This window comes from Gracilinanus agilis, chromosome 6 (genome assembly GCF_016433145.1).
Source record: "Gracilinanus agilis isolate LMUSP501 chromosome 6, AgileGrace, whole genome shotgun sequence".
In the NCBI taxonomy this organism is placed as follows: Eukaryota; Metazoa; Chordata; class Mammalia; order Didelphimorphia; family Didelphidae; genus Gracilinanus; species Gracilinanus agilis.
In genome coordinates, this window is record NC_058135.1 from 258,815,342 (window position 1) to 258,842,984 (window position 27,643).

The 27,643-nt window shown below is 38.1% G+C and overlaps 2 protein-coding genes across 2 annotated transcripts in view; one reads left to right on the plus strand and one right to left on the minus strand.

Moving 5' to 3' along the window:
• The window catches only part of LOC123251231 (APAF1 interacting protein), a 32,079-nt gene extending 25,207 nt beyond the window's left edge, over positions 1-6,872 (minus strand). Inside the window, exon 1 of the mRNA XM_044680439.1 lies at positions 6,804-6,872. Within this exon, the coding sequence (XP_044536374.1) occupies positions 6,804-6,860 (57 nt within the window). The 5' untranslated portion in view covers positions 6,861-6,872. The remainder of the gene's footprint in view (positions 1-6,803) is intronic.
• A 193-nt stretch (positions 6,873-7,065) lies between these two features.
• Positions 7,066-27,643, plus strand: part of PDHX (pyruvate dehydrogenase complex component X) — an 83,836-nt gene continuing 63,258 nt past the window's right edge. Inside the window, exons 1-2 of the mRNA XM_044682407.1 lie at positions 7,066-7,196; positions 18,418-18,498. Coding sequence (XP_044538342.1) covers positions 7,157-7,196; positions 18,418-18,498 — 121 coding nt within the window. The 5' untranslated portion in view covers positions 7,066-7,156. The remainder of the gene's footprint in view (positions 7,197-18,417; positions 18,499-27,643) is intronic.

Genomic DNA, 27,643 nt, shown 5'->3' on the forward strand with positions numbered 1-27,643 from the left:
ACTCTATAATAAATCAGCATATAATGACTTAATAGTTATACCCTCAGTGAAATAGCAGAAGCTGCTCTTTTCTCTTTCTCAAAGTCTGAAGGTCACAGATTGGCAAAATAAAAATTTTGCCTCAATCCTTTCTCACGCTGAATTTAACCCCATGAAACCAAAATATTCTCACACTTTCCCACTTTCCTACGTTAGACTTGTCCCCCCAAATCTGGGGGTTCTCATACTCTAATCCACTTTTTAAATATGTTGAAGGTTCTTTTTATAAAAATAAAACTTAGATAACATAACATCTTGGTAGCCTTGAAGACTGTTTAGGCTAGGTATATGCAGAAATATGTTTTGTGTGACAATTTTTTATGTAACCAATATAATCTTGATTTTTTCTCTGTTTTGAATTTGAAATGTAAATTTTCCCAGCATTTGTGTGATTGTGAGAGAAAGGTATAAAAATAAAGATTCTACAGAAAGTGGCAGAGAACAGCTTCTGGAAATGAACTCTGTCTCTGACTCTCTCTTCCTCCCTCTCAGCTAAACCATCCTCTCAAGATAACTAGAAACTGTTGGCTGGCTTCCAGCAAATAGCCATTTATTAAGTTCCTTCCATAGGCATGGCATATATATAACATTTAGTAGGCCCACCAATGCAGGCCTCTGGAGTGTCCCTCTTAGGATTAACTAGAAATACATGAAACAAGTTCATTGGGACTTCTGCTTCAGGTAACTGTCATACTTGACATAGCTGAGTGTCATGCCACAGGGATCAAGAATATACTGAGAGATTAGCTAGTTCTGGGAATATGACATGACAGGAGCTCCCTTAAGTCATGCTCCCTTGTGGTCTCCCTGTAGTGAGGTACAATTGAAAGAAGATAATGTCATCAACGGAATAGAATCTGATAGGATACAAATAAATCTTCAATAGTCTAACGATTTAAGATATCAGAACTAAAGCCTGGGCCTATTGTTAATACCATTACCTGCCTTTCCAGGTTTCTCTCTGGCCTGTACTCTTTGAGGATGACACTGGTCTCCCAGTTCTTCCATCCCTTGGCTCTGGACATTCTCTTTGGCTGTCTCTAAACAGGGAACATTCTCCCTCCTCATATCCACTGATCACCTTCCCTGGCTTCATTTAATCTCATCTACTATAAGAAGCCTTTCCTAACTCCTCTTCATTGGAATTCCTCACCTCCCATCTGTTGCTCTGCTCAGTTAGTGCTCCACAAGACATAATATCCTTGGCACAGAATTCTGAAATCTCATCATCAGGCCTTTTACTCAATACCTTTCTGACTCCCTCAGTCTCCTCTCTCCTCTAATTGGAGGGCTGGAGGGTGGAGCACTCAAATCCTTCCAAAGGTTTCCTTTATAGACACCAGGGTCTGCTGGTCTGTCCAGCTCACTGTCCACTTCCCATCTGTAGTTCTGCTTGGTTGGAACTCCCTCTTACCTCAGGGCCATTCCTTCTAGCCACCCACTTATAGCTTCCTAGTGTGCTGGCCTCCCCCACCGTCAGCTCCTTGAGGTCAGGGGCTGTCTTTTTCTTAGATGTATCCCAGAGCTTACCGCTGGGTTTGGTACATAGTAGGTGCTTAATAAATGTTTATTGAATTAAATGAATTCCAGTGCTTTCCCCTTCATAATTACTGCCTATGTGCCCTGTATATAGCACATTTGTACATATTTGTGTGTTTATTGTCCTCCTTTTTTACACTGTGGACTCCTTGAAAAGTAGAGACTATCTTTTGCCTTTTTTTAAAAAATATTTTCCCATAGTTACATGTTTCATGTTCTTTCCCTCTTCCCCAAACTGCCCCCAAACCCCTATAGCCGACACACAATTCCAATGGGTTTTACATGTACCATTGATTAAGACCTAATTCCATATTATTGATAGTTGGACTAAAGTTATCGTTTAGCAACTACATCCCCAATAATATCCCCATCAGCCCATGTATTCAAGTAGTTGTTTTTCTTTTGTGTTTCTACTCCCACAGTTCTTCCACTGAATGTGGCTAGTTTTCTTTCTCATAAGTCCCTCAGAATTGTTCTGGATCCTTGCATTGCTGCTAGTAGAGAAGTCCATTATGTTCGATTGTACCACAGTTTATCAGTTTCTGTATACAACTTCCTCCTGAATCTGCTCCTTTCACTCTGCATCAATTCCTGGAGGTCATTCCATTTCACATGGAATTCCTCATAGTATTCCATCACCAACAGATACCACAATTTGTTCAGCCATTCCCCAATTGAAGGACTTATCCTTAATTTTCTAATTTTTTGCTACCACAAAGAGCATGGCTATAAATATTTTTGTACAAGTCATTTTCCTTATTATCTCTTTGGGGTATAAACTAAGCAGTGGTATGGCTGGATCAAAGGGCAGTCTTTTACAGCCCTTTGGGCATAGTTCCAAATTGCCATTCAGAAAAGTTGGATTAATTCACAACTCCACCAGCAATGCATTAATGTCCCAATTCTGCCACATCCCTCCAACATTCACCACTTTCCTTTGCTGTCATGTTAGCTAATCTACTAGATGTGAGGTGGTACCTCAGAGTTGTTTTGATTTGCATTTCTCTAATTATAAGAGATTTAGAACACTTTTTCATGTGTTTGTTGATAGTTTTGATATCTTTATCTGAAAATTGTGTAAGGGGGAAAAAGAATTTTTTTGGTTTCAATATATTAAAAGATGGTCGCCAGAGGACTGAACTATTATCAATCCTCAATTAAGAATAATCTCAAGTCAAAATTGACTTTTATAGAAGTTAATTTATAATTAAGGAGAAAAGAAATAAGAATCTAACTCAGTAGGTAATTTACTATGATCCTCTAATTAATCCAGTAGATCTAATTAACCCACAGCCAAGAGTCAGAGGGCCAGAGGCCCAGAGGTGAATGAAGGAAAAATTCATTCAAAGAGTCTATTAAAAGAAGTTTCTTAAGAGAAGTTCAGGAAGATTCAGTCTTTAAATTCACCATGTGGAATTCAAAAGAAGATATTTAAAGTAGTCTCACCATGGTATCAGTGTTCCAACCAGCACTTCTCCAGGACCAGAAGAGCTCCTTCATCAGCCTCCCTCTTCACCAGAAGCTCCCAGCTGACTGAGGACCTTCTCCTTTTAAAGGGGTCACTTATGTGTCACTTCCTGTGCCTCCCTCCTAATTTGCATGCCCAATCACAATAGACTCATAGTACTGATTCTCATAGTATTGCCTAGGGGGCAGTCAATTGATTCTGATTTGTCACCCACTCTAGCACAGGTGGGTTATGGACCTCCCAGAATTAGAGGTGTTCTCACCTTTGGTGATTAAATCTAAAGACGGGAAGTATAGACCTAATCTAATTATCACAATTGCTTATTCATGTCCCTTGCACATTTATCAATTGGGGAATGGCTTGATTTTTTTGTACAATTGATTTAGCTCCTTATATATTTGAGTAATTAGACCTTTGTCTGAGTTTTTTGTTATAAAGATTTTTTTTCCAATTTGTTGCTTCCCTTCTAATTTTGGTAGCATTGGTTTTGTTTGTACAAAACCTTTTTTAGTTTAATATAAATCAAAATTATTTATTTTACATTTTGTAATACTTTCTAACTCTTGCTTGGCTTTAAAATCTTTCCTTTCCCAGAGATCTGACAAGTATACTATTCTGTGCTCATCTAATTTACTTAGTTTCCTTTTTTATATTCAAGTCATTCACCCATTTTGAATTTATCTTGGTATAGGGTGTGAGATGTTGATCTAATATTAATCTAATCAGACCACAGAAGAACAAAACACACTTTAATGCATACTTGATATAAACCTATCAGGCATCCAGATTCCTTAACCTTGAGGTCATTCATTCTCACTTAATTCATACATTGTACCAGTTGTCAAATCTAGCCTATTATCTCTCTGACACATATTCTAAGATAGGGGTCAGCAAATACACCTTCTGCCAATTTTAGTAGGCCCTCAACTAAGAATGGCCTTTACATTTGTAAATAAAGTTTTATTGTGCCATACAAAAATAGACAGGGGTCCAAAGCAGTCTTAGTTTGCAGATCCTTGCTCTAAATGGGGTATTGACTTTGTGTCACAGACTCCTTGGTAGTTCTATGAAGCCTCTGGATCCTTTATCAGAATAATTTTTAAAAAATACTTAAAATAAGATTACAAAGAAAATCAATATATTGAAATAGTTATCAAAACATATTAAAAAAAGAAGTTTATGGATCCTCAGGTTAAGAACCTTCATCTGTCTTACTCCCTAAGACAATTAGTTGGACATTCAAAATGTATTTATCAATCACTTATTTTTCTATCTCTTCTTGTGCTTCACTTCTCCTGTATTTCATTCTTACCCCAACTTCTAATTGGGGTATAACTCCTGTGTGGTAGCTTCACTTTTCTCCCTTCAAAGTCTGAACTCTACTCTTTTTTCCCCCACTTTATTTAATTTTTTAGAATATTTTTCCATGGTTACATCTCTCCTCTTCCCTTTCCCCTTCTGGAGCTGACAAGTAATTCCAGTGGGTTACATATGTATTATTACTCAAAATCTATTTCCATATTATTTATATTTATAATAGAGTAACCTTTTAAAACCAAAATTCCCAGTCATATATCCATTAAAAAAGTGATAAATCATGTTTTTCTTCTGTGTTTCTACTCTCACAGTTCTTTCTCTAGATGTGGATAGCATTCTTTTTCATAAGTCCCTCAGAATTGTCCTGGATCATTGCACTGCTATTAGTAACAAAGTCTATCACATTTGATCATCCAACAAAGTTTCAATTACTATGTATAAAGTTCTCCTGGTTCTGCTCACTCCAAATCAGTTCATGGAGGTCTTTCCATGAATTCTACTTGATCAATTCAACTTAATACTGCTATATGCTACCCTGCCCCCTAGTCCACTACCATTCAGTCCTTTCCAAAGGTCACCCTAGATTATTTAAATCATTGTCAGGTTTGTCCCTGTACATGTGCTGCTGAAACCACTGGAAAAAAGATACACACTGCTCTTTTTCATGCATTTTTTGGTCTAGCTTGACTAGCTGGTCTTCGGCAATCCATCTCTTGTCTCTTTGGGCTTTGGCACATTCCTGTAACATACCCTTTCCTCATTCCCATCTTTTATGGTCCCTTGTTTCATTCAGTCAAAACTCATTTGCAACATTTGTTGAATTGTTATTACATGTAATTGGGAAAATAAAATGTTTGTATTTTTTAAAAAAAGAACTCATTTGAAGTGCCAGCCTGTATTGCCAGAGTCGCTAGTGCTTCTCCCCATTACATCACTGCATACATGTTGAAGCTATTAAACAGAATACAAGTTTCCTGACAGCAGGAACTATTTTAGTTTTTGTCTTATATTACCTGGCATGCAGGATCAGACCCTAGCAATAATAAATGCTGTTTAATTGCTAGCTAAGTGGATAAAGGGCCAGGACTGGAGTTAGGAGGGAGACAATTCAAATTAGGCCTTAGATGTTTACTAGCTCTGTGACCTGAGGCACTTAACCTTTGTTTACTTTAATCCACCTGGGAAGGGAATGACAAACCACTCCAGTATCTTTGCCAAGAAACTCTTTGGACAAGTTTAGGCCATTGGGTCATAAGTCTGAACAACAATAAGGCTGAATGACTGTTATCCCCAATTAGAGTGCAAGCTCCTAAGGGCAGAGACTAAATTGTTCTCTCTTTCTCCTCCATATATGCAGCACAGGCAGTGATCATTTTATGGGATTCAAGTTAACTTAGTAAAACGAATGTTAGGTGCCTCCTGTGTGCCAGGCACTGGAAATACCAAGACCAATAAACAAATAAATAAATAAATAAATAAACCCTGTAACACAGTATCTGCCTTCAGGGACCTACAGTTTAATAGATCAGGATATTTAGAACCGGAAAGGAGAGGCTTTGGAAGTCATCAGGCCAACTCCCACATTTTACATATGGGGAAACTGAGGCCCAGAAGTCCTTGGTCCAAATTTACACAGGCACTAAGTAGCGTTAAGGACATAATAAATACTTCTGGCTCACTGCAGGTTCAGCTGGTCAACAAGTACTTATTAAGCACTTAAACCCCCATGCACCTTGAGAGCTGTAAGGGACACCAGGCGCCATCGAATGCAGTTCTATTATTTTGCAGGGTCCCAGAAGGGGTAGGAGAGCCCACGGCCCTCCCAAGCAGTGGGTAAGGAGCAGGACTGGGGTCGAGTCCAGCTCCTTCAAGTCCTTCTCTGGCCACTGTCCTGGGCTGTTTGGCCTCCTCAAGTCCCCAGTTTTCCTTCTCCGACTTCCCTTCGGCCAGAACACACTTAGACCGCTGTCTCTTGGATTCCCCTCCCTGATTTTTCCCCAGTTCTAGGAGATGGGAGAAGGTCGAAGATCACCCAGTTGATCGGGAGGGGCTGAGGATCACGGGGTGACAGGCAGGCAAAACAGCTGGCAGGGGAAAGAGGATGGGCTGAGTGATCGCGCACGCACAGAAAGCAGCTCCCTCCACACCACCCTTCCCCCACGCCAGTCACGCCTCGTTATCGTGTCTCTCCTCCTCTTCCCCGGGGCCCGTTATTAAAATAATGACCAGGGGGCAGCTGGGTAGCTCAGTGGATGGAGAGCCAGGCCTAGAGACGGGAGGTCCTAGGTTCAAATCCGGCCTCAGACACTTCCCAGTTGTGTGACCCTGGGCAAGTCACTTGACCCCCATTGCCTACCCTTACCACTCTTCCACCTATAAGTCAATACACAGAAGTTAAGGGTTTAAAAAAAAAAATAATGACCAAGGTAAACCCTCCTACCTGCACAAGGCCGCTGTGAGAACAGCTGCGGTCCTCCGGAGCTAGGCAAGAAGTCATGGTAGTGCTGAGCCGCACTGCGGGATCTACTTCAAGAACTTTCACTTGACAGTTTAGCTTTTTCATTCAGGCAGAACGGCGGTCAGCCCTAGAGGGGCGGGGATTCGCAAGGCGCGAGCCAATCCCTGCGTGCGCAAGCCGGGCGGCTCTAAGGACCCCAGAGGACGCCCGGCCGTCCCCCTGCAAACATGGCGGCCTCCTTGCGCCTGGGCTGCGCCCGTCAAGTACTGCGCTATCTTCTGGGCTCCTCCGTTGGCCGGCGGCCCGAGGCGGTCGTGACCTCGCTCAACCACAGCATGGGCTTCCGGGGGTTGCACAGCACGGCGTGGCTATGGGGTGAGTGCTGAGGAGGACGGGATAGGTCTTCCCGGACCCTGGGCTTGGCCCGCGGGGAGGCAGCTCGGGACCTGCAGGACCAGGTTTGAGACCAGGCCTCGGTCGGGCCTCCCCTTCCAGGTTTTGGTGCAACGCTGATCTGAGGGGCTCTCTCCGAGCGTCTTGGAACGGGAGGCGCCCTTAGAGGTCACCGAAGCCAGGCCCCGCCCCCTTCTGCATCTTCACTTTGGGCTTTTAGCAACTTCAGTGAACGATTCTCCGTTCCCTTTTCCACCTCCTTCCGCAGCTTCTGGTCTAGTAGCTAGAGCGCCGGCCCCAAGTTCAAATCCTATCTCTGATTCTCTGTGCCTCCGTTTCCTCTGTGCCGCCCATTTCCTGTACAATGGGGTCAGTACTGGCAGTACTTATTAACAGTAAAGTTGTGAAAGTCAAACGAAATTATATGTGCAAAGTGCTTTGCAAACCTTAGAAGTATTATATAAAACCAAGAGTCTGCTTTGTACCAGGTGCTGTGCTAACCGCTGGGGTTATAGGTAATAAAAAGACAGTCCGCACTCTGAGAGCTTACAACCTAAAGCGTGATTTCTACTACTACTAATACTGCTATAGTATGTTGTAGCATATGCGGTGGCCACAACCCTGTCAAATATTTTGGGCATCTGGGCTAAACCAGGTTGAGTGAAGGTAAGTGACAGGTCTCTAACCCATAAGTCATTTGGGGGGGCAAGTACACATGAAGACTTTCCCTGACAGAAGAGGCAAATAAGAACAGCCTTCTCCCGCCCTCCCCCTGGCCATAGAAGTGATTGAAGCCAGCACTCTGGAGCACTTAGAGCTTGATCAAAAAATCGAAGATGCCAAGGTCATCCACTGTATTCCAGGCTGTCACCAGTCAGCTAGGCAATGACTGGAAGAGTGAGGCCTATGACTTTGTGCCATTCTGTCTTTCTGAACTCCCAGTTCACAATGCAAGTCAAGATATCACTTTGTGACTGTGAGGGCACTGATCCTCTTTGAAAACAACTACTACTACCACCACCACCAAATTTAAGGAAAAAAACTGTTTAAGAAAAGAAAACCTACTTATATTAACACTCCATAAAAAAAACCAAAACACATACTACTATTATCTAGCACCCCCATTTAAGATAAAATACTAGTCTTTTATCAAAAATACATATGCAGTCAACCAAATCATTCCTTTTTGGCAGTGTGTACATATATATATATATATATATATACATACATAAATATATATTTCATATATGTGTGTGTGTTTTGTGCATATGTGTATATTCTTATTCTGCTATTAGTCTTTCCCCTCTCAGGAAGTGAGCAGCATGTTTCATCATAGGTGCTCTAAAATCAATGCTGTTGTCCATTCAGCCTTTTATTAAGAGTGTATTGTATGGCCGAGGTTCTGGTAGATACTTTTATATGTAAATATGGTATAAATACAAACAAAGAGGGAAAACTACACATTAAATGATAGAAAAGATGGAAATGAGGGGAGAAGGTACCTGGTAGATATGGTGGAGAAAGTGGAGGAAATGAAGGTTAGTTGGCCTGAGAACTTCCTCTATGGAGGTTTTGGGAAGAACTCAGCAGTGTGAAGAGGGGTCTTCAGGAATGGAAGGATTTTCCAGGATAAGAAAAGGCCTTAAAGGTGGGTGAAGGACCTTCCAGTTACTGAGTTGCTAGAAGTCCTTTTCTTACTTTAATGGGAAACTGAAGAAGTTCCCCTTGTGAATGGTATAGCTTTTTTTGCAGTGCTCCTCGTGGAACTATGATATATCTTATTTTTCCTTGGCTCATGATGAAGACATTGCCAAAGGGATGATGGATAACAGGTTGTGGTGCAGAGGGAAGACCCTTAGCAAGTCACTGAATCCCCATTCCTAATATTTAGTATTGATTCCAAGATGGAAGGTAAAGGCTTTAAGGGGGGGGGGGGGGGAGGCAGCTATTGCCTAGCCTTTATCACTCTTCTGCCTTAGAACCAATACACAATATTGATTCTAAGATGGAAGGGAAGAATAACTGTATAAATTGTACCGATTCTGCTTACTTCACCACGCATCTGTCCATATAAGGCTTGCTTGTTCTCTCTGAAATTGTCTCTTCATTTCTTATAGCTCTTTAGTATTTACTTATATTCATAATTTGACCATTTTTCAATTGATGAACACCTTGTTTTCCATTTTGTAAACATGGGTTCCTCTTCCTTTGGTCTTTTTGGGATACAGGCCTAGTGGTAATATTGTTAAATCAAAGGATATGTACAATTTAGTAACATTTCTCAGCCTCTTATTTCACCAGAGGAAACTGAGGCTCAGAGACGGAAGGGACTTGCCCAAGAACCAGGCTTCCATCTTTGATATTTTGCCCTGCTCCTCTTGCTTTTTATATGACCCAGGAGATGGAGCCTCCTTTCACTGTGTGGGATTGTAACTCTAACACTAGACAGCTAGACTGTTTATATCTCCCTAGAAGATAGAAAACTCTCTCCCAAGATGATGGTGGAGGGAAGACCCCCACAAATATCATGCCAATAGTCAATAAACATTAAGTGCCTGCTGTATATTAGGTACTATGCTAAGCGCTGGAGATACAGCTAGAAAACTAGTACAGTGCTGTTCTCTAGGAGCTTGAATTCTGATGGAGGAGACAGCATATAGGAAAGATATCAACTGCAAGTCAGATGGAAAGGTCTTGTAATCCTAAAGTAAAGAGGGAAAGCATTTCTTTGATGCCATTTTCATTGATAAAATCATACTGGTCTCTGATGTTGAACCATTTGACAGTGCCAAGGATTTTAATGACAGGAACTTTCTTTTCTGAGTCTTCAATAGATGTGACTACAGGAATAGTTTCCAGGATGAATCTCAACAGGGATTGCATCTTAGAATTGTAGTTGCAGGCTCTAGACTGAAAGTATTGCTATTCTTTAAAAAATATTTTTTTAATTTTTTTATTTTTAAAAAATGTTTCCATGTTTCTTTCCCTCTCCTCTTCCCTCCCCCCTCCTGGAGCCGACAGGCAATTCCATTGGGTTATACAACTGTTATCACTTGATACCTATTTCCATATTATTCATTTTTGCAGTAGATTAATCTTTTGAAACCAAAAATCCAAATCATGTGCCCATATAAAAAAAGTGATGTCATATGTTTTTCTTCTGAGTTTCTACTTAACAGTTCTTTCTCTGGATGTGGGTAGCGTTCTTTCTCATAAGTCCCTCAGAATTGTCCTGGATCATTGCATTGCTACTAGTAGCAGAGTCTATTATATTCAGTTGTGCCACAGTGTTTCACTTTCTATATACAGTGTTCTCCGGGTTGTGCTCACTCTGCATAAGTTCATGGAGGTTCTTCCAGTTCTTATAGAAAACCTCCAGTTCATCATTCCTTTCAGCACTATAGTATTCCCTCACCATCAGATAACACAATTTATTCAGCCATTCCCCAATCAATGGATACCCCCTCATTTTCCAATTTTTTGCCACCACAAAGAGTGCAGCCATGAATATTTTTGTACAGCCCCTTTTTATTATCCCTTTGGGGTACAAACCCAGCAGTGGTATGGCTGGATCAAAGGGCAGGCATTCTTTTAAAGCCCTTTGGGCATAATTCCAAATTGCCTTCCAGAATGGTTGGATCAGTTCACACCTCCACCAGCAGTGTATTAGCTCCTTATAAATTTGAGTGATTAAACCTTCATCAGAGAATTGTGTTATAAAATTTTTTTTCCCAGTTTGTTGCTTCCCTTCTAATTTTGGTTGCATTCGTTTTGTTTGTACAAAAACTTTTAAATTTAATATAATCAAAATTCATTTTACATTTTGTAATGTTCCATATCTCTTGCTTGGTCTTAAATTCCTTCCTTTCCCACAGATCAGATATATATACATACTAGTCTATGTTCACCTAATTTATTTATGATTTCTCTCTTTATATTTAAGTCATTTGCCCCATTTTGAATTTATCTTGGCATAGGGTGTAAGATATTGATCTAAACCTAATTTTTCCATACTGTTTAACAGTTTTCCCAGTAGTTTTTGTCAAATAATGAGTTCTTATTCCAAAAGCTGGGATCTTTGGGTTTTTTGAACACTAGCTTGCTGAGGTCATTTCCCTCTAGTGACTAGGGCCTAGTCTATTCCATTGATCCACCCTTCTGTCTCTTAGCCAGTACCATATTGTTTTGATGATGACTGCTTTGTAGTACTGTTTAAGATCTGGTACTGCTAGGCCCCCATACTCCACTTTATTTTTCCTTTCTATTAGTTCCCTTGATATTTTTGGTCTTTTGTTCTTCCAGATGAACTTTGTTATTTTTTTTCTAATTCTATAAAAAATTGTTTTGGTAGTTTGATAGGTATGGCACTGAATAAGTAAATTAGTTTAGGTAGGATAAGCATCTCGATTCCTAAAGGCTTTGGGAGTGTGGGTACTGGGCCATCTCCCATCAGGTGGTGGTGGTGTTTTGACTGGCAGGTGCTGGCTACTTTTTAACCCTCAGAGGGCCTTCTGCTTTAGTGAGGTTTGCCTCCCTGCCCTGGGTAGGGCAGTATTCTCAGGATAAAAGACTGGGCTGGAATCTTCAGGATGGTCGGGGGTGGGAAGGAGGTGGACAGGGAAGAAGTGGCATTGCCCATCTCAGGGCTCTTGTTTCTTTTCTGTTGCCAGTGGTGGTGAGGAAGATGCTTCCTCTCTCACTCTGACTTTTCCCCTCAATGATGGCTTTAGGGACTGGGCTGTAAGTGGGTCTAGTAGTTTGGGGGGACACTGCTATTTTCAGGGTCCTGGACTGTTTGCATCTGGGTCTGAGGGAGGAAGGTCACACCCCTGCTCAATAAACTCCATTGACTCCTTAGATCAAATTTAGATTCCTCTTTTCATCATTTTAAAGTCTTTCACATCTGGCTCCATCCTACTCTTTAGCCTTTGTTATACATTATTCCATTTTGTCCTGTCGTCTAATATATGCACATACCCTATAATGGCTTTATTCCCCTTACCTTGTACATCTTTTGCAAATAGATCCTTTTGTCTTCCTCCATCCCCATAGAAGTTTGGTTTTTTTTTGAACCACAGGAATATTTTACTTATGTCTTTGTATCCCCAGCATCCAAATGTAGCAGGCATTTAAATAAATACTTGTTGGTGATAATAATAACTCATTTCTTTAGTGTTTTAAAGCTCACAAAAACCTCTTTTCTCAACCGCCCTTTGGATTTATTTTGTATTTGAGAGACAGCTGAGGTAATGGCCAGAGGAGCTCAGTTCTTGTTTTTTGGCACACTCCAGTTGCGGTACTCCAGCCAAATCTCTGACTCAAGTTTCAGAACAGTTGCTTGTTTGCCTGGGTAGATGGAGTTCTTCACCTGTCTGGAGTCCCCTACACTAAAAAACTACACTAGGTTCTTTTCTTTAGGATTGATATGGAATTGGCAGAAATTAATAATAATTATTTTAGTCCCATTCCAGAAACATAGATGATAGCTATCCTTTATTTTGTGTCTGAGGCTCTTGAACTTCAAAATAAATCTTTTGTATTAATACTTTAAAAGCGAAACTCTTAGCAGATTTTAACTTGGTACATAGAAACCCTGAGTACTGCTTTAAAACAATTCTTTGAACAGAGAAGACTTCCATGAAAAAACTATTGTTTTCTCAAAGGTTAACCATTTGCCTTAGATATTTTTCTCAAGAGCTCACTTTTTTTTAAGTATTAAGGATCCATGCTCTCAAAGCATTGATTTGAAATTTTCCACCATTTCTACTTTTTTTCAGCTAATGGGCTGATGGCAGAATTATTTTACTTTTACGATTGGTTTAACTGTTCCGTTTTATTGAATGTGTTCTTGTGTTGAAGATGATTAAATGAGTGGCATCTTTCCCATAATGATTATAGAAGAGTCAAATTAATAGTAAGATAGGGAGCTAAGCTGAAAAAGCTTTGGTAATTTACCTCAGCATTGGTGTGTCTTCATTTCATGGTTCTTGTATTCTTGGGTTATAGTTGAGAAACTGAGAATTGAGCTTGAAACACAAGCAGTACCAAGCCAGCCACTGCATTTCCTTAATTACATTTATCAGATTAATGAAGCTTAGATCTGCTTTACATTAACTACAGTCATTTGTTTTGTATTTGTATTTTTAAAAGTTGTTAATAATAGGAGTCTTTTTTGGTCTGAGACCCTTTAGTGTTGTGACTAAGCACTAGCCCAGAGATTTAAAACAACTGTTAGGCCTGGAGTATTTTATTATCTGGGGGACAGAAATCCACTGTAGAGAAAATAAAATTGAAGTTTTATTGAAGCTGACTAGAGACTCTTGCTCTAGAAATTCACAAATAGCTTTTGGAAAGAATGCAGAAAATGCCCCAAAAAGCTGCTGTAAAACTCCAGGGTCATTCAGCCTCTGGACTTATGCCCTGCCCTTTGTAGCATTGTGGCTGATGAAACAAAAGCAAATACTCAGAGAAGAGACTTAATTTGTCACGTGTTATAAGTGGCCTATGTTGATAGTTTTCTTTATGCATAAGCTACCACATATCAAAATTAGATAGGTTACATACAACTTTAAAGGATATCTTTTGATTGTCTTTAAAGCCAGTGAGATCTCTTGCTAAGTACATATTAAAGGAGTTAAACCCTTGATGATGAAAACAATACATTATATTTTATAATATAATCTAACTTTGTATGGATTAGGATTGAAACAATACCCAGGACTACTAGGAAGGAGAACTACATCTCCCCCACTTCCCCTAAGTTTGAACAAGAACAATTAGTAGAAGATTTAATTGGTGCCATATTTAGCAATGACAGTTAAGCAAGAGAAGAGAACTAAAAAAGCACAGCTTAATGGAGTGGTGAAAGAAGACCAAATTTTATTTTGAAAACTGAAACCAAATAATGTTATTTATTTAAATTATTATCATTTAATTATTTGATTAGTAATTAAATGATAAATTATTATTTAAATTCTAGGAAAGTCCAAAAAAGTTTATTATATTCTCTGAATATAGTGTATTGCCTGCTTAGGGAGAGAAATGAATAGTGTGTATTGTGCTTTGACTAATTGCTCAAACTAATTGCATAATTTTCATATTAGGAAAAAACACTTTGGTAAAAGAATTTTGTATAATCAGCCGATTAAAAAAAAATGAGGTCAGATGAAAGACCTACTGTAGTTAATCGATTACTTTTCATGTAGCACTGTAATTCTGAGATATAGTTCTTGAGACATTAGTCAGATATGTTTTTCCTATGCAGTTTTTACTAACTATAGGAAAAACTCTTAATTTTTCAGAAGGCAGGCTTTCCCATTCCTCTCTTTGAATTCTGTCACTCTAGTTTTAAAAAGCAGACGATGATGATCTATTATAGGATTTAAAAGTTTCATTACTGGTGAATTCAGAGAAGCAATTTCAATTCATCCATGAAGGATGGCCACATGAGGAATGGTTATGTTCTTTTTTATTAAATAAAAATGAAAATTATTTGGAACTGATTAATGGTCAAATTGGAAGCCATACATTCAGTAGTAAATTAAAGATCTCAATATAGTTCTCAATGTCAGCAGTAATGGAAATAGGAAAATCTCTCTTAGACGAGAGGTGATTACTCAGACAAAATCATGAAATATAATTTGCCATAGCAGGTGAAACAAAATTATGAAAATATTTGAAGGGCTATATCTTAAGACCATCAGCTTTAAACACAGTTGACATAAACTGGAATGCAGATGTTATAATTAAAACCTTAGATGAAAAAAAAAATTTGTATCAGATTTGGAATTCTAATTCTGACTGCCCTTTCTAAAATTAGGGACTTGGACTAGGCCTTTCCTTAGTCTCTTTTTAATGGATCATTATCCTTGACTCACTCACTATGCCTGTGTGTACCTCAGGTCCTATCTTCTCTTTTCTCTCTACATTCTCTTTCTGTGATGTTCACAGATCATTAGATCTAGCCTTAGCCTTCCTGAACTGGCAGTAACTCAGACTCAACATGTCCAGAACAGAATTGATTTGCTTTGTCCCCAAACCCCTTCACCCTATTTTCCCTATTTTTGATGAAGATGCTGTCATGTTTCTGATCACCTAGGTATAACCTCAGATTTTTCTTCACTAGTCCATCTCCTCTACCCTCCTCATCCAGCCAGTTGTGAAACCTTGTCAGTTCTCCCTCCTCCACGTCTTTCCTCTAATGCCACTGTCCTTGTTCAGGCTCTCCTCATTCCTTGCTTGTTCAATTGTAACAGTTTCCTAATTGGTCTCTGCCTCTCATTACTTTCCTCTTTAATACTTTTAAAGCTTGGAGCTAATATTGGCACTGTCTGTTTAAGAAACTCAGTAATTTTCTGTTGACTCAGGGATAAAGCTTCATTGTTCTTTGGCTCCAACCTGTCTTTAAGGATGTTAAACATTACTTTCTTTCAGTCACTTAAAAGTTATAAAAAGCCTGGCATGTTTGCTATATGTAACATATCATTTCCATCTCTGGGTCTTTGCATTAGGATATCCTCTATCCTTGGAATGGACCCTTTCCTTACCTCTGCCTGAAAGGACCCCTACCTTCCTCTCTTAGAGGAAGGTCATCTGATCTGTGTTCCTCCACCTATCCACAGACCCCCTTGAATAATAGAAACCCCTCAGAGACAGTGAGGGTAGGCTGTGCCACAGTGTGAAGGTCACTGGGTTTAGAGGAGAAGACCAGTTTTCTAATCCTAGCTTTACCATTTACTACCTATGTGACCTTGGGGTAAGTCCCTTAAGCTCTGATCCTTGGTTTCTTTATCTGTAAATCAAGGTATTTGGACTAGATCAGTGATTCCCAAAGTGGGTGCCACCACCCCCTGGTGAGTGCTGCAGTGATCCAGGGAGGCCGTGATAGCCACAGGTGCATTTGGGGGCAGTGAATAACTGTGATTTAAGATTACTGCTGATGAAAATAGAGCCGAGGATTACTAAATTGGTAGGAGCACACCAGGTTCATCCTTCTCATTAAGATGATTTCGAATTTTTTACAATTTTTGTATTACATTCTATTCTGAGTTCAATAAATAGTTTCATAATTTCAAAGTTCAATGTTTCTAATTTACACCTTTCTTTACTATATTTTACGAAAAAGGTAGAAACATTAATACATATGTTTCCTATTAATTGCTATTAAAATTTAAAAAATTAATTTCCAGGGGGCGCTAAGTAATATTTTTTTTTTCTGGAAAGGTGGCGGTAGGCCAAAAAAGTTTGGGAACCATTGAACCAGATGAATGACTGAAAACAAAGTTTATTAAGCACTTTGCAGTAGGCCCTGTGTAGAGCACTGAAGATTCAAATACAAGCAAGCCAGGTAGCCCGTGCTCTTCAGTGGCTTCTATTTTATGGAGGAAGACAGGACATCTGGGGGAACAGGTGGAGGATGGGAGCATGGTGGGTGACATGGCCAGAAGTATGTGCTTGGTCTAGGAGTGCTTACAAGAAAAGTCTTTGGAGCTGAGCTCTCTTCACCTTCCCAGCTCTATGCCAACATCATCTTTTGGCCCTTAATAAATGACGGTTGAATAAATGTTGATAGTTTACAATTCCTAGGAGAATGTTTTTTCAGAAATAACCTTATTGAAGCCTTAGATTTTCTGCCCTGAAGTCCTGCTGCTCTCACCTCCTAATTTGTTAATTATCTTTTATGTTAATGACTAGTGACCTTGAAGTAAATGCTCCCTCAGGCACAAAAGATTTCTGAAATGGGGACAGAGAGATTGTGTTGGAAGGTGGTTGAGTGGGCACATCAGGAATATTGGCAATTAGCAGAAAAGGTCCATGTCTCTGTGTGGCAATAAGAGAGTTGCCCAGTTAATCCATGTCTGCAAGGAAACCTGAATAGGTCCCAGGATCCTTACATCAAAGGAGTGGAGCTTGGAGGGACCTTGGAGGTCTTCAGGCTCAACCCCCTGATTTTCTAGATAGGAAATCTGAGGTCCCCAGAAGTTTAAATGACTTATCCTATCACAGGGAGTAAGTGGCCTAGCCAGGATTGACCATGAAACCTTTTGTTTTTAACTCTTCAAAATCATAACTCACCATTTTCTAGCACTTTAAGGTTGCCAATGACTTTCATTATAACGGCCCTGTTTCCTAAGCATTGTACTCATAGTAAACTTATTTTACAGGGGATAAAACCAAGCTAACTGTGATTAAAAAATTTGCCCAAGGTCATCTGACAAAGCAGACTCAAAGTGAGGTCTTTTTGGACTCATCCAGGATCTTTGTACCATATGGCTGTTTTTATACACAACTGCACTGAGTTCATGTTTATGAACATGGGAATTCTCGCTCAGTTTCTAGCTTTCTTTCTCTCACAGACTTTGGCTTATCCAAGTGAGTAATAAAGAAACAACATCCCATTGTTTTGTTTAAGGGACAGCATGATCATTGATCTTTATATGACAAATTTTAAGTTCAAGATTAAAATTAATGAAGAAAAAATTTCCCTTCTCATAATGAATTGGTCTTAATCCATCACTTTGTATACTTGGGACCTACAAGAGAAAATGACAAGCTGGGCCCAGAATTAAACCAAAAAAGGAGAGTAGGGTATATCATCTTTATGGAGTCTAATAGTTCTCCTGATTCCCCTTTGGTGTTCCTGGAAACAGGAACCTAGTTGTTCTGTGCAGGATACAGTGTATAAACAATGAAGAGTTTTATAGCATTTTCATCAGGAAGATATGTTAAGGGTGACCTTAGTACTCCTCAGATGTGTTTGTGATTTCAGGAAAAATCGAGGAAGGCCCCCCCATGGAGGGGAGTCCATTTCATTGGTGTTGAGAGCAACTCCCTCCACCATTGCCTACCTGCCCTCAACTTAATCTTAGAGAGATGCCTGGGCACTTACCTATCGGCAAGAGGCCAGTATATATTCAACAACTTGAAATTAGGCTTTCCTAAAGATCCTTAAGCCTCACTTTATTTCTACTATACTCCTTCCTCTCTACAATATTGATTTCAAAACTAAATAAATGACATAAATATAAATAAATAAATACATTTAAGATTAAATTCCTATGGCACTCCCCCCTCCCCAATTATAAGGTTCTCTTTCTCAAGTAAATCCTTAACTTGAGATGATAGATAATTGGATATGGATTTGAATCTAGGTCTCAGGATATGCAAATTTAGTTACTAATCTTTCCCTTTTTTTAAATTTCAGTTGATCCTATTAAAATCTTAATGCCTTCCTTGTCTCCTACAATGGAAGAAGGAAACATTGTGAAATGGTTGAAAAAGGAAGGTAAGTTAGTTTATGTTTGTGTCTGTTCATTTAGGGTTTTTTGGGATTATAATTAATTTCAGTCATGGTTGGTGTAAATTAAGCATGTTATAAATTGTTACTTGGTCAGCTTATTAAAAAAAAAAGTAAAAATTAAGCTTTTCCATACTACGTTGCAAATGTTTCTTGTTTCAATGGTTTTTTTTTAACAGTCAAAAGATCTTAAGATCATGTTTCTAGTTTTAAACGTTGACTTTAGATATTAGTTTTGTGATATAAAAGACAATGTGGCCTTCTTCCTGCTCATTTTCAGGTTTTTTCTTTTGACCCTTTAATTCACACTATAACATTTATTTATTTATTTTTTAACCTTTAACTTCTTTGTATTGGCTCCTTGGTGGAAGAGTGGTAAGGGTGGGCAATGGGGGTCAAGTCATGTGCCCAGGTTCACACATCTGGGAAGTGTCTGAGGCATACTATAACATTTATATTCAACAATAAGTATTTATTCTGTTCCAGGCACTGTTTAGGCATCCAAGATACAAAGACAAAGAGGAAAAACAATTCCTATTCAAGGAATTGACTTTATAAATGTGTGTTGACTGACTAACTTACTGGGAAGGTACAAAATGTAAAACTGAATAATCAAAATAACTTCAAAACAAGAGAGAATTAACAAATTAAATTACAATAAGTCCATTTAGGAGGTACCCCAGAAGCTATGCTTGGCAGGAGGGGGGGAAGTAGATAGATCTGCCAGAGAGAAGGGAGCATAGGTACCCAAAGTCTCCAAGGTGGGAGAAGGAGTAATGGATGTAGGAAAGTGATTACTGTCATTACAGACTTTGGAACAGAAAATTTGAGAAGAGGGATGGAAGGAATGAAACTGAAAAGGGGGCTGGCAACTACCTTTAATTATATGAAATCAACATTTATTAAGCACTGTTATGAATTTGACACTGAGAACACAAATATTAAAAAGAAATAGGCCCTCTCCTTAAAGAGGACTAGCAGGACAATGATATTCTTAAAAGAAAAAAAGGAGTTTAGAGGAATGAATGGGAAAACCAGAGAAATCCGGGAGGACTTTTGTGAATTGATAGAGAGCAAAGTGAGCAGAAACAGTATATAACATTCATATAGCCACCACTTTTTGCTCTTTTCTTTAAAATTTAAATTAAATTACATTATTTAAAAGTTGTTTCTCATTTCTCACTTTCCCCCATGCCCTTCTTCTATCCATTGAGAAGGCTAGAAATATTTTATTCATTCAACATATGAAGTCTGTAAAACATTTCTACATTAGCCATGTTGTAGAAGGGGTGAAAAAAAGCAAGAAAGATAAAGAAAGTAGGAGAAAGTATGCTTCATTCAACACTCAGAGTTCATTAGTTCTTTCTTTAGAGATGGAGAACAGTTTTCATCATCAGTCTTTAAGAATTTTCTTAGATCATTGTTTTTTTGATCACAGTACTTTTCCCTTTGACATGACCAAACCCAGAACTCAAGAGAATCAACATAAGGTAATTAAGAGAATGGGGGGGGGGAAAGAAAAAAATTCTTTTCTTTAAGGGACACAAACAATTTATATCCCAAGAAGAAAAGACGGTATTGGCAAATATTAAAAATTATTATTACCAGCAGCGTAACTAGAAGAAGTTTACATAGAGGGAACAGGGACAAACTGTATAGGATGAAATGTCAAAAGACATATAAACATACATATGTATGTATGTATAAATATATACAAAACTGGGGGGAAGAAGATAATAATAAGAAAACTAGGAAAACAAACAAAAAGAAATAAATTTATATTCCATAAAGAAATGCATGGGACCAACAGGGAAAAATAACAATACACTGTAAGGGTAAATAGGTTAGAGAGAGGAAATATTCAATACTTAAGTGCATTGAAATCAGCTTGGAGAAGAACAATCAGATCCATAGGGGCAGATAATTGATTCATACCCTATAGAGAAGTAGAAGGGTAACAAACGGACTGGTGGGGAGGGAAGCAATACTAGGCAAGGAGAGGGCTTGGGGGGAGCGCGGCTTGGCTTTAAAGAACAGTAAGAGGGGAATAAGAAGGGAGGGGGGAGAAAGGGAAGTAAAACAAGGGAGGGGATTATAGGAACTCATTAAAAACAAAACACTGGTATAGAAGGAAACAGTGAAAGAAGAAAGGACAGGACTAGGAGAGAGAATCAAAATGCCTGGGAATGCACAGTTGATAATTATAACTCTGAATGTGAATGGGATGAACTCGCCCATAAAAAAGAAGCAAATAGCAGAGTGGATTAGAAATCGAAATCCCACCATATGTTGTCTACAAGAAATACACATGAGGCAGACAGACAGACATAGAGTGAAAATGAGAGGATGGAGCAAAATCTTTTGGGCTTCAAATGAGTCAAAAAAGGCAGGGGTGGCTATCATGATCTCTGACAGAGCCAAAGTAAAAATTGATAAGGTTAAAAGAGGTAGGGAAGGTAACTACATCCTAATAAAAGGCAGTATAAACAATGAAGAAATATCGGTACTCAATATGTATGCACCAAACAGTATGGCTTCCAAATTTCTAAAGGAGAAGCTAGTGGAGCTAAAGGAGGAAATAGATAGCAAAACCATACTAGTGGGGGACCTCACCTTCCCCTATCAGATCTAGATAAATCAAACCAAAAAATAAATAAGAAAGATATAAGAGAGGTGAATGAAACCCTAGAAAAATTAAAGTTAATAGATATATGGAGAAAAATAAATAGGGACAAAAAGGAATATACCTTCTTTTCAGCAGCACATGGAACATTCACAAAGATAGACCATGTAATAGAGCACAGAAACATGGCAAACATGCAAAAAAAGAAGAAATAATAAATGTAACCTTCTCAGAGCATAATGCAATAAAAAACAGTTATTAGTAAGAATACATGGAGAGGCAAACCAAAAACTAATTGGAAATTAAATAATATGATTCTCCAAAATAATTTAGTGAAAGAACAAATCCACAGAAACAATTAATAATTTCATTGAAGACAATGACAATGATGAGACATCTTACCCAAACCTATGGGATATGCCAAAGCAGTTCTAAGGGGAAAATTTATATCACTGAGTGCATATATTAACAAATTAGGGAAGGCAGAGTTTAATGAATTGGGCACACAACTTAAAAAACTAGAAAATGAACAAACTAAAAATTCTCAAATGAAAACTAAATTAGAAATACTAAAAATCAAAGAAGAAATTAATAAAATCGAATGTAAAAGAACTATTGAATTAATAAATAAGACTAGAAGCTGGTCTTTTGAAAAAACAGATAAAATAGACAAAGTACTGGTTAATTTAATTTAAAAAAGGAAAGAAGAAAACTAAATGAATAGCATCAAAGATGAAAAGGGAGACCTCACCTCTAATGAAGAGGAAATTAAGGCAATCATTAAAAACTATTTTGCCCAATTATATGGCAATAAATTTAGCAGTCTAGGTGATATGGATGAATATTTGCAAAAATATAAATTGCCTAGATTAACAGCAGAAGAAATAGAATACTTAAATAATCCCATATCAGAAAAAGAAATTGAACAGGCCATCAAAGAACTCTCTAAGAAAAAATCGACAGGGCCTGATGGATTCACAAGTAAATTCTATCAAACATACAAAGAACAATTAATCCCTATACTACACAAATTATTTGATATAATAAGCAAAGAATGAGTCTTACCAAATTCCTTTTATGACACAAATATGGTACTGATTCCAAAACCCGGTAGATCAAAAACAGAGAAATAAAATTTACAGACCAATCTCTTTAATGAACATAGATGTAAAAATCTTAAATAGAATACTAGCAAAAAGACTCCAGCAAGTGATCAAGAGGGTTATTCTTCATGATCAGGTGGGATTTATAATAGGAATGCAGGGATGGTTAAACATTAGGAAAACCATCCACATAATTGACCATATCAACAAGCAAACCAACAAAAACCACATGATTATCTCAATAGATACTGAAAAAGCCTTTGACAAAATACAACACCCATTCCTACTGAAAACACTAGAAAGTATAGGAATAGAAGGTCCTTTCTTAAAAATAATAAACAATATATAACTTAAACCATCAACAAGCATCATATGCAATGAGGATAAATTAGAAGCCTTTCCAATAAGATCAGATGTGAAACAAGGATGCCCATTATCACCTCTATTATTTAACATTGTACCAGAAACACTAGCAGTAGCAATTAGAGAAGAAAAAGAAGGTATTAAAATAGGCAATGAGGAGACCAAGCTATCACTCTTTGCAGATGATATGATGTTCTACTTAAAATATCCTAGAGAATCAACTAAAAAGCTAGTAGAAATAATCAACAACTTTAGCAAAGTTTGCAGGATACAAAATAAATGCACATAAATCATCAGCATTTGTATATATTTCCAACACATCATAGCAGCAAGAGGTAGAAAGAGAAACACCATTTAAAATCACCCTAGACAATATAAAATACTTAGGAATCTATCTACCAAAATAAACACAGGAATTATACGAATATAACTACAAAACAAAACGAGATCTAAACAATTGGAAAAACATTGATTGCTCATGGGAAGGAAGAGCTAACATAATAAAAATGACCATTCTACCCAAATTAATTTACTTATTTAGTGCCATACCTATCAAACTACCAAAAAAACTTTTTTACTGAGTTAGGAAAAACGATAACAAAGTTTATTTGGAAGAATAAAAGATCAAGAATATCAAGGGAAATAATGAAAAAAAATATGAAGGAAGGGAGCCTAGCAGTACGAGATACTAAGCTATACAATAAAGCAGCAGTCATCAAAACAATATGGTACTGGCTAAGAGATAGAAGGGAGGATCAGTGGAATAGACTTGGGGTAAGGGACATCAGCAAAACAGTCTATGATAAACCCAAAGAGCCCAATTTTTGGGACAAAAATCCACTATTTGGCAAAAACTGTTGGGAAAATTGGAAAACAATATGGGAGAAATTAGGTTTAGATCAACATTTCACACCCTACACCAAGATAAATTCAGAATGGGTGAAAAACTTAAATATAAAGAAGGAAACTCTAAGTAAATTAGGTGAACACAGGATAGTATACTTGTCAGATCTCTGGGAAAGGAAAGATTTTAAAACCAAGCAAGAGTTAGAAAAAATTACACAATGTAAAATAAATAATTTTGATTATATTAAATTAAAAAGGTTTTGTACAAACAAAAACAATGCAACCAAAATCAGAAGGGAAACAAACTGGGAAAAAATCTTTATAACAAAAAATTCTGACAGAGGTCTAATTACTCAAATATACAAGGAGCTAAATCAATTGTATAAAACATCAAGCCATTTTCGAATTGATAAATGGGCAAGGGACATGAATAGGCAATTTTCAGATAAAGAAATCAAAAGTATCAATAAGCACATGAGAAAGTGTTCTAAATCTCTAATAATTAGAGAAATGCAAATGAAAACAACTTTGAGGTATCACCTCACATCTAGCAGATTGGCTAAAATGATAGCAGGGGAGAATAATGAATGTTGGAGTGGATGTGGCAAAATTTGGACCTTTATGCAACTGCTGGTGGAGTTGTGAACTGACCCAACCATTCTGGCTGGCAATTTGGAACTATACTCAAAGGGCTATAAAAGATTGCCTGCCCTTTGATCCAGCCATACCATTTCTGGGATTGTACCCCAAAGACATCAAAGATAAACAGACTTATACAAAAATATTCATAGCTGTGCTCTTTGTGGTGGCAAAAAACTGGAAAGTAAGGTTATGCCCTTCAATTGGGGTATGGCTGAACAAATTGTGGTATATGTTAGTGATGGAATACTACTGTGCTCAAAGAAATAATAAACTGGAAGAATTCCATGTGAACTGGAAAGACCTCCAGGAATTGATGCAGAGTGAAAGTAGCAGAGCCAGAAGAACATTGTACACAGATACTGATACACTGTGGTAAAATTGAATGTAATGGATGTCTGTACTAGCAGCAATGCAATAACCCAAGACAATTCTGAGGGATTTAGGGAAAAGAATGCTACCCACATTCAGAGGAAGAACTACAGGAGTGGAAACACAGAAGAAAAACAACTGCTTGAACACTTGGGTTGATGAGGACATGATTAGGGATGTAGACCCAAAAAGACCACACCAATGTAACTATCAATAATATGTAAATAAGTCTTGACTGACCACACATGTTAAAACCAGTGGAAATGCAAGTTAACTACCAGGGCCGAGGTGCGGGTTTAGGGGGTGAAGGGTAAAGTAAAAACATGAATTATGTAACTATGGAAAATTTTTCTAAAAATAAAAAAAATATTCAAAGAAAAAATAAAAAATAAATGCGGGTGAAAAAAAGAATATAGTCAGTTTCGCTGGGTAGTTGATTCTTGGTTGTAGACCCAATTCCCTTGCTTTCTGGAATATCATATTCCATGCCTTCCAGTCCTTCAGTGTAGATACAGCCAGATCCTGTGTTATTCTAACTGTGGTTCCATGGTATCTGAATGACTTTTTCTTAGCAGCTTGTAATATTTTTTTTTTTTTTTGGTCTGTTCTTGAATTTGGCCATAACATTCCTGGGCATTGTCAATTGGGAATTAAATGTAGGAGGTGATCTGTGGATTCTTTCAATCTCCACTTTTTCCTTCTTGTTCAAGAGTATTAGGGCAGTTTTCTTGGATAATTTCCTGTAGAATGATATCCAGGCTTTTCCTTTTTTCATGATCTTCTGTAATGAGGGTATGTGGGTGGATCTGTTTTGGAGGTTGGTAATGCTGTAGGCAGTCAGGAAGCAAGTGTGGCTTAATCATAAGCTGTTCACTGATGGACCTGGATGTAGGAATGACAAGCACCTAGCGCCTAAGCCAGCCAAGGGAAAGATGTAATTCCCCTTAGCAAGGACTAAATTCCCTTTAAGAAGATTACCTTTCAGCCTCTAACCTGGCTGAGGAAGTAACTCCTATTGGTTTACAGAGATTAGACAGGAAAGGAGGTGTGGTGCTTTCTGTGTAACAATAATGGAGTTACTCTGCCACCCTCCTAGAATCTTGAACAGCAATCTACTTAGATCTGAGTTGAAGGTAGGAGCTACTAGTTCATTAGTTAAACTAAGATTTTATTTGAAAAGTTCATTAGGGAAAAGGGATTGGAGATTGAGTTAGGAAAACTATGAATCTAGTCTAGTTCTGCCTTCTTGATCTAAGTTCAGGACATTGATGAACTTCCTTGCTATGATCTTCAGCTGTCCCAAGGGACCAGCCGTGGGCCAGAAATAAATGATCTCTTGATAGTAATATAGAGCAGTTTCTTGATAGGGTATATCTAATTGATGTTCCTACTGAGTCAAGATTCTCTTAAACCTACCTAACCTAGGAAACTAAGATCCTATGTTCCTCCTCCCTGCTACCCTGGATCCCCAAGGGGTAGAAGTGAAGGTGAGAAGAGAAGTAGAGACAGAACAGAACAGAACCCAGCCCTGGGTTTCTAAGGCTTTATATACCCTGGGTCCAGCTGGCAGTTGGTACTTGCCCTGTGGCTCATGCCACGGTCAACATTTCAGCCAGGGCAACTGACAGGTTGCCCCAAGCAAATATGGCAATGTTATTAATCCTATATTATACTTCAGGTAGTCTAATAATTCTTAAATTGTCTCTCCTGGATCTGTTTTCAAAGTCTGTGGTTTTGTCAATGAGCTATTTCATATTTTCCTCAATTTATTCATTCTTTTGATTTTGTTTTATAGATTCTTGCTGCCTTGTGAAGTCATTTGCTTCTAGTTATTGGATTATAATTTTTAAAGACTGAATTTCATCCCTGGCTTTTTGGTCATCCTTCTACTTCTGGTCTATTTTTTCTTTGCAGGTCGTCTTTCACCTTCTTTGCCTTGTTTTCAAGCTGGTCAATTCTGGATTTCAAGACACTATTTTCCCATTTTAGTTCATGTGTCTCTGTTTCCAGATGATATATTTTGCTTTTTAAGTTCTTTTCCCAATTGTTTTCAGCCTCTCTTAATTTTTAAAAAAAATTTTCTATTTATTTATTTTTTAAACCCTTAACTTCTATGTATTGTCTCCTAGGTGGAAGAGTGGTAAGGATGGGCAATGGGGGTCAAGTGACTTGCCCAGGGTCACACAGCTGGGAAGTGTCTGAGGCCGGATTTGAACCTAGGACCTCCCATCTCTAGGTCTGACTCTCAATCCACGGAGCTACCCAGTTGCCCCCTCTTAATTGTTTTTTGAATTGTATTTTGAGTTCTCCCAAATCTTGTGTCCAGTTCGCTGGAGTTTCTATGTTTTGTTTGGTATTCCTTGGTCATCCTCTGTTCCATTTGCTCTTTGTTAATTTCCTGGATAGAAGCTGTTGATTGTAATTTCTTTTTTCTTTTTCTGTTGTTTACTCATATTTTTTCTTTCTTTCCGCCCCTCTCATTGGCTATAATCTTGCTCCTCTGAATATTTGCTGGATCTGTAGGTTTGGGCTATTCTGTCCTTATTTTATCTTCCTCTTCTCATTTGTAAATAAACTTCCATAAAAGTTATTTTGACTTGAGGTTATTCTTTAATTGGGGATTGATAATTATTCAATTCCCTGGCGACCAAAACCTTTTAGTATTCACCCAATCAAAACCCCTTTTTACCCTTTACAAGAAGAAACACAGAAGAAAAACAACTTCTTGATCACATAGTTCGATGGGGATATAATTGGAGATGTAGACTCTAAATGATTACTCTATTACACATATTAATAATATGGAAATATTATTTGATTGATTGATATATTGATCAATGATACATATAAAACCCAGTGGAATTGTTCATTGGCTACTGGAGGGGGGCAGGAGGATGGGAGGGAAAGAACATGAATTATATAGCCATGTAAAAATATTCTCAATTAAATAATTAATTAAGCTTTAAAATAAATCCTTGCTGATTGAGTATGTGCCCAGAGATCACTATTGGCAGCATCATACAGGCACTGAAAGGTGAGGCTGAAGGCCTCCCTGTCCCATCTTTGGAAAACTACATCTTGTTATCACATCTTCTGGAAAACAGTCGTGGTAGAGTTCTCTTTATAGAGCTTCCCCCTGATCCAGGCCATGAGCCTCCTCAGGCCACTGAGCGACTGGGTCTTGGGG